Raw genomic sequence first — 7,047 nt, 5'->3', positions numbered from 1 at the left:
ATTTGATTGTATTTTAGCATGGAGGCACTCTGATAATCTGGCATGTTTGGGATTCTTATGGTATGGGACCAGCAGATTTATAGACCATGGATTATCATTCCTATTAATAGCACAGCACACACTTTAACTCAAATTTATTAATGTTAATGCTATAGAATAATAAATTTTTCATTGAACTGAGTAAGTTTGAAGGGAGCATGGGAAAAGGGATATTGGTGAGTTGGAAGGAGCACAGGAACGTGGACCCTGGTGAGTTGGAAGGCAATTATTACCTGCTGAATCAGCAGTTGAGCCATTGAAATTTCTGAATAAACGGATGGTATATCATTGGTGTTTAACTGCAGATCTTTCTTGTTATTGTGAGAATTAAGTACATGGCTCTTGAGTTCTTGAGCTGTCCTGACAAATTCCAGTTACAACAGACTGAAAGCAAGTTGAATTCTGAAGAGGATGAGCACCTTCCTGAGTCAAGGGTTCAAAAATGCCTACAGTTCGAGACACAAGGTGAGTTAGTGATTCATATTTCTCCTTGTTTGATAAAACAGAAAAGAAGCCATTTAGCTTATTGTATCTACTCAAGAATTAATCTGATACCCTTTATTATTAAATCTGTTTAGAAACATAGAAAACATACAGGCCCTTCGGCCCACAAGGCTGTGCCCAACATGTCCCAACCTTAGAACTACCTAGGCTTTACCCATAGCCCTCTATTTTTCTAAGCTCCATGCAGCCATCCAGGAGTCTCTTAAAAGACCCTATCATTTCCACCTCCACCACCGCCGCCAGCAGCCCGTTCCATGCACTGTCATCCTTTCACGTATCACCTGCCACAATCAAATCAATTTGTTGTTTTCCTTAAACAGAACTATATGGATGACTCCAAATTAATTTTTGGAATAGCTCGACAGGCCAAATAGCTCAGGAGAAATTAGGGAAAGTCAATAAATACTCTGATTGGCCAGTTATCCCTACATCCAGTGAATAATCAGTAATGAGTAGAGTGGCTGGTACTCTACTGAAACCTGCAGGAAGTGAAGTGAGGACTACATCCAAAATGCTGGAGGAACTCAGCAGGTCAGGCAGCATCTATGGAGGGGGAATAAACAGCTGATAGTTTGGGCCAGGCAGAATCTTTTGTGTATATCAAGTGAGAACTGCCATGACCTGGGATGCCAGAAGCCAAATTGTTGTTGTTGTCAATTCCTTGCCAAGATATGACATACACTCAGTGGCCACTTGATGAGGTACACCCAAACTTCTACTCAATATTGCACATATCTAATCAGCCAATCATGTGGCAGCAACACAATGCATTAAAGCATGCAGACGTGGTCAAGAGGTTCAGTTGTTCAGACCTAACATCAGAATAGGGAAGAAATGTATTCTAAGGGACTTTAACCATGGAATGATTGTTGGTGCCAGATGGGGTGGTTTAAGTATTTCAAAAACTGGCATTTTCACACATAGAGAGAATTGTGCAAAACACAAAAAAGTCCAGGGATTGGCAGTTCTATAGACAAAAATACCTTGTGAATGAGGGAGATTAGAGGCAAATGGCCTAACTAGCTCAAGATGCCAGGAAGGTGCAGTATCAGAAATAACTACGCATTTATAACAGTGGTGTGCAGAAGAGCATCTCTGAATGTGTGACACATCAAACCTTTGAAGTGGCTGGGCCACAGCAGCAGAAAAGCATGGATAGTTTATATCTCCTTTTTAAAGGAAAGAGTTGGACAATGGCCTGTGGTGGTGGTTGTTGAGATTTGGTTGATAGAGTCTTCTTTATCAGAAGTGGCCCTGAAAGTGTCAAATGATGAGGAGAGGTTGCATAAACTGGGAGGCACAAGCAGTACAGCTGTTGCTTTAGAGATCCGGCAAGCCAGGTTCGATCCTCATCTCCAGATCTACGTGTGGAGTTTGCACATTTTCCCTAGTACCACATTGGCTTCCTCCAGATCCTCAATTTTACTGCCACATCCCAAGGATGTGTTTGCTCATTGGTTATTTTGCCTCTGTAACTGTACAGGTGTATGATAGAATTATTGAGAGTGTGTAGAGAATAGGTCCTAGGGAAGACTGCTGGGGGAAGAGGATTGCTCTGTGAGTCAGCAAAGACGGAGTGGGATGAATTCCTGCTTTTTTTGTTGTAAGGAAATATGGAAATCAGAAGTTGTGTGTTAGTATTATCGACTTCTCAGTGTGAAACAAGGGACTGTTGCTGGCACCAGTTCTGCATTGAGGGATGGATGATAACAAATCAGCCTGTGAATATAATGGGTTGGGATATGTCTGGACTTGTTCTGTAGTCGGTTCTCTGCAAACAGCTGACCTACAGAGAGGGAGCAAACATTTGTTTTTTTTTGCCTCTTTTAAGATTTAAATGGAAGGCAGCCAAAATCCAGCTATTTACTCCAACAGTTGCCACTGGCCTTGATATCAGAAGGTTTTTGGAGTAGTTACCCTGACAATATATCTGCTGTTGGTGTGTTGTTGTAGGATGCGGTGTACAGAATTCCAGCAGCATTTCAGATGAAGGGAATTCACCACAGCGACCAGCTTCCATGAATATCAGCAGACTGGGCACACAGGGAAGCCTCTCCCAGGGCTGGAACTCTTCCTCAAGCAGGTAAACCAGAATTTGTTCCTGGTTTAATTTCAGGAATTTGGGATCCCCCTGACAAAATAAGAATGGTGAACGAATCTGGTGAACATTCTGTGGCCATTGCAGCAATATTCGAGGTCTTTCAGTCTCCTGGGTGTGTATTGGCTTGAAAAGAACTGAACAATTAGTGCCAGACGAGTCCCAGTGAAGGGTCTCAGCCCGAAATGTCTGCTTTTTAATCCTCTAGCATTTCGTGTGTGTTGCTCTGGATTTCCAGCAGTCTGCCCCAGACACTCTGTTCTTTCATAGCTCAGCAATTTTTCCCCTCTTTAGAGTGGTCCCTCTATCTCCATACACTTTTCTTTTGTTCATGGAAAGTGGATGTTGTTGGCAAGAATCAAGTGTACGGGGTCTTTCTTTTTTTTGTATATTAAATTTAAAATGGCTTCTTTGTTATGTTATACTGGGGAATGGTTCTTTGTTATGTTAAATGCTGAGAAAGTCTCCAGCTAGACATTTGCTTGGGTTAATACAGATTGCAGGGTGCTATTAGCCAATGGGTGGTCATGTACCGTTTTGTTTTCGGGTGATAATGCTGTCTCATATGACTGGGGATGGGGTTTTTGGCGGGGAGGACGGTGGAGAGACGGGGAGTCAGAGGAGAGACGGGGAGGACGGCGGACGTGCGGAAAGGCTCCAGTCGATCACTTCGCGTGGTCCCGAGCCGTGAGTTGACAGGATTCGGGTGGTCGTCAGGAATCGATTGAGCTCCAACAGTTGCGCGTGAAGAACTTGGACTTTGATAAGTCTTGGCGCTTTTTTTTTCATTACTTCCTTTTCTGTATCGAATTTATGTTAATGTCATAGAATTAGTAATATCTATAAAGTGTACTTGGTAAAACGTACTGGGTGTGCTGGCTGATGATTGATGTTTGGGATTGATTCGGGCAGCAACCGACTCCGTGGGAAGCGTTAAGGCAGGTGCTGGGTAGGATTTCCCCTAGGCATATACGAGCCAATATAACTGAGCGTTAAACAAGCAAAGGAATGGAGCATTAACAGACTGCTGGAGGAACTCAGTAGGTCAGGCAGCGCCTGTGGAGGCAATGGGATAGTTTAAAATCGAAGCCGTGCATCAGGGTGGAGGGTATGAAGAGGAGACAGCAGCACTGAGAGGGAACGGGGAGTGTAGAATGCAGGAGCTGGCTGATGATGGGTGGATCAGATTGATGGGCAGATGGATCCAGGAGGCTCTGATGAGAAGGGAAAGTGATGTGGAACCAGGTAGGAGAGAGATGTGAACTCTGCATGAGTAGGACCAAGCCCAATCAGAGCGACTGCTCTTCTGAGTGTGCAGCAATCTGTCCACGATGGCCAGCCATCAGTCCCTTTCAATTCCCTTCCACACTGACCTGTCTTCGGCCTCTTCCCTTGCCAGACAACGAGTGGAACTGCACCCCATATTCTCCCTGGGTAGTCTACAACCTGACAGCAAGAACACACGGTTCTCAAATTTAAGGTCACCTGAACCGCCTCTGATCCTTTCTCTTTCCTTTTGATCCACCGAGGCGCCCTCACGCACCCACTTCTTACCAGCATCTGCAGTCTCTTGTGTCTCCAAGCAAAGTAACACGTGTGGACTAACATTTTATTTCCTTGAAGAATATTAATGAATCAGATATGTTTTACGACATTCCAATAGTTTCATCAGTATTTTTATTTCAAAATTTATTTTATTTTGTATCCCCAGGCTGTGGCCCCAGTTCTGGGCTCTGCAACCACTGGGAACATCCTACCTGCATCTAATTTGTCCAGGAACTCGCAGGCCAGGCAGCATTTTGTGTGTGTTGCTTGGATTTCCAGCATCTGCTGATTTTCTCTTCTAATTTGTCCAGTCATGTTAGCACTTTGACTTCTCTGAGATCCCTTGTCATTCTTGTACTCCTGTGTTTATAAGTTTGTCCAACCAACTTGCATATCCTAGGAGCATTTGTTATATTTCCACTATGGCAGGACTGTCCTTCTCCAGATAATGAGAGCAAAACAGCCCACAGAATTCTAGAAACAGTTACTCAAGGTCTTGCCTTGATTTGCTGAGTATTTCCTGCATGTCCTCTTTTTATAAGGAATATGTCTGTTTTCATTCCGAATTCTCAGAGGGAAATGAAACCATTCAAGGTTAGGTTTCAATCAATCCACCTACTCAACAGCTCTTTATGAGAGAAATCACTAGAATTCCACATTGCTTATGTCAGGAAATGCTCTTGGATATCATACTTGAGCATCATAACTCTACATGAGGATATCGTTTCACTCTATCTAACCCTTGTATTTTAATGGTATTTTTTAAGTCCAAGTAAAAGAATTCTTTCCACTTGAATTCTTTAAATTGGAGAGCTTATACAGAACATGGTTCAATGGTTGTGTGGTTCCATTTAATATCAGAGAATGTATACAGTATACAACCTGAAATTCTTGCTCCTCACAGACATCCATGAAAAACAGAAGAGTACTCCAAAGAATGAATGACAGTAAAATGTTAGAACCCCAATGCCCCCCCGCACTCAAGCAGCTGCAAAGCATCAACCCTCCCCACCTCCCCCACCCTCACCCCCATATATTTCAGCAGAAAGCGTCAGTACCCACCACCCACCAAGGAAGCAATAGCAAAGCCCCAAAAATGGTAGCTGCAAAATTACAGCAGAATAGTGAGGGTAGAGACAGGGCATTCCTAAGGTTGATGAAGGGCCTATTGTTGGACTGAAGCCCCCAAACGTATTCAACCAAACTTTAAGGAGGGAGATTTCCTGTTGCTGTGGCTTGGAGCATGATTGTCAAAAGTACAAAGAGGGAGAAAAACTGTTCAATGATTATCTGCAGATGAAAGTGATTTATAAACATACATGCATTCAAACACCCAATTTTCACCTGCTTTTCAACTTCCCAAACAGATCAAATAGCAGTGGAAAAGTGGATTACATACTGGAGAATGGTGGTTCTTCAAGAAGAATGTTTTGGAATGGAAGTATAAACAGCTCATACAAGCACGTTACTGACCATGCCTCTCAACTGTCTGCTGTCCGTCGGACAATGAAAACTGCTGACCAAAAGTCAAGTGATAACCCATCAACTAGAGTTATCCCAACAAGATGTGAAGAATTGGCAGAATGGGATGTTTCAGAGAAAGGCTGCTACAAAGCTCGTGAGCAAGATGACCGCAACCGATCCTACAAATGTTACCTTGAAGGAGAACCTCCAGTTGGCAATGGTGCTGATTTGGTATTTGACAATTGTAGCCAAGGGCAGATGTTACAACAGAGGAAAAGTTCTCCAGATCCTTTGGTTGTTGGTTCCTCCCTTAGTCCTCCTGGAAGTCCACTTATCCAGTGCCTGGAACTAAAACGGAGCAAATCTCCCACCAACAAATTGGAGAGGCTCAAAGAACGGATAAGGATGCAGAGGAAGCTACAGAAAGAGCAGCAGTTTGTAAAGACTGACTCAGGTCTACCTCAAGAACAATCTATCCCATTTCTCAGGCAGAAGACACACAAAGATGATTTGGAGAAATGTTTGGTCAGGAAAGTGACCTTTGCGCCACCAGCACCAGCCTACAAAGGCAAGTGACCATTTCTTTGTTTCAGGGATTATTGCCATGTGGACATTGTTTTCTTATCAGGTATCTTTAGTCTAAGAATGAAGTCTCTGAGTGGCTGAAACGTAACCCAGGTAGACATTTTCGTGGTAGACAAGTTCGTGGCCAAAGGTAGAAGGAGATGAGTTATACCGCTCTCGTTACATGTACTTGCAGTTCAACTCTTTGAGTAAAAATGCACAAAGTTTGAAGTTAATAACTCATCTCCTTCTACCTTAGGCCACGAACTTATCAATCACCTCTGCTGTAGACCACTTTCTGGAGGTCCAAGACACTGATTTCTTCAAAGAAGGGATCCGTATGCTCCACAACCACTGGACTAAGTGTGTAAATGTAGGAAAAATAAGCGTGCTAGGTTTTCTAAAGTTTATTCCTTCTACCTTAGGCCACGAACTTATCAATCACCCCTCATAAGCTTTCAAAATGTTCAGTTCAATTTTGTTCATCCTAGCATTGCAGCTTGTAGTTACAATTTACAAAATTCGTCTCCACCGAGATTTTCAACTTTGTTGGTCTGAAAAGTAAGGGACAATTTTTGCCTACGAGGAAAGCAAGTAAGTTTTACTGACCCTATTTCCCTTGAAGTTGTTATTTAAAGGACAATAATCTTCCAAATATATTCAGATTTTCTTTTCTTCTTGGGTCTGTGATTTTCCATCTGTGTGTGCTGCTATGACTAGAAAGGTTAAGGTCAACTTTACTTCCCGATGAGGGTTTCGACCTCAAGCATCAGCAATCCCCCGCCCACGGATGCTGCTCCACATGCTGAGCTCCTCCAGCAGATTGTTTGTTG

General features: G+C 43.1%; 1 protein-coding gene across 1 annotated transcript in view; it reads left to right on the top strand.

Annotated features, from left to right (window-relative positions):
• The first annotated feature begins 374 nt into the window (after positions 1–374).
• LOC134360084 (centrosome-associated protein 350-like) overlaps positions 375–7,047 on the top strand; it is a 124,460-nt gene continuing 117,787 nt past the window's right edge. Inside the window, exons 1-3 of the mRNA XM_063074165.1 lie at positions 375–504; positions 2,497–2,626; positions 5,554–6,218. Coding sequence (XP_062930235.1) covers positions 375–504; positions 2,497–2,626; positions 5,554–6,218 — 925 coding nt within the window. The remainder of the gene's footprint in view (positions 505–2,496; positions 2,627–5,553; positions 6,219–7,047) is intronic.

This window comes from Mobula hypostoma, chromosome 21 (genome assembly GCF_963921235.1).
Source record: "Mobula hypostoma chromosome 21, sMobHyp1.1, whole genome shotgun sequence".
In the NCBI taxonomy this organism is placed as follows: domain Eukaryota; kingdom Metazoa; phylum Chordata; class Chondrichthyes; order Myliobatiformes; family Myliobatidae; genus Mobula; species Mobula hypostoma.
Note: the sequence above shows the minus strand (reverse complement) of the source record. Positions and strands in the feature narration are given on the sequence as shown.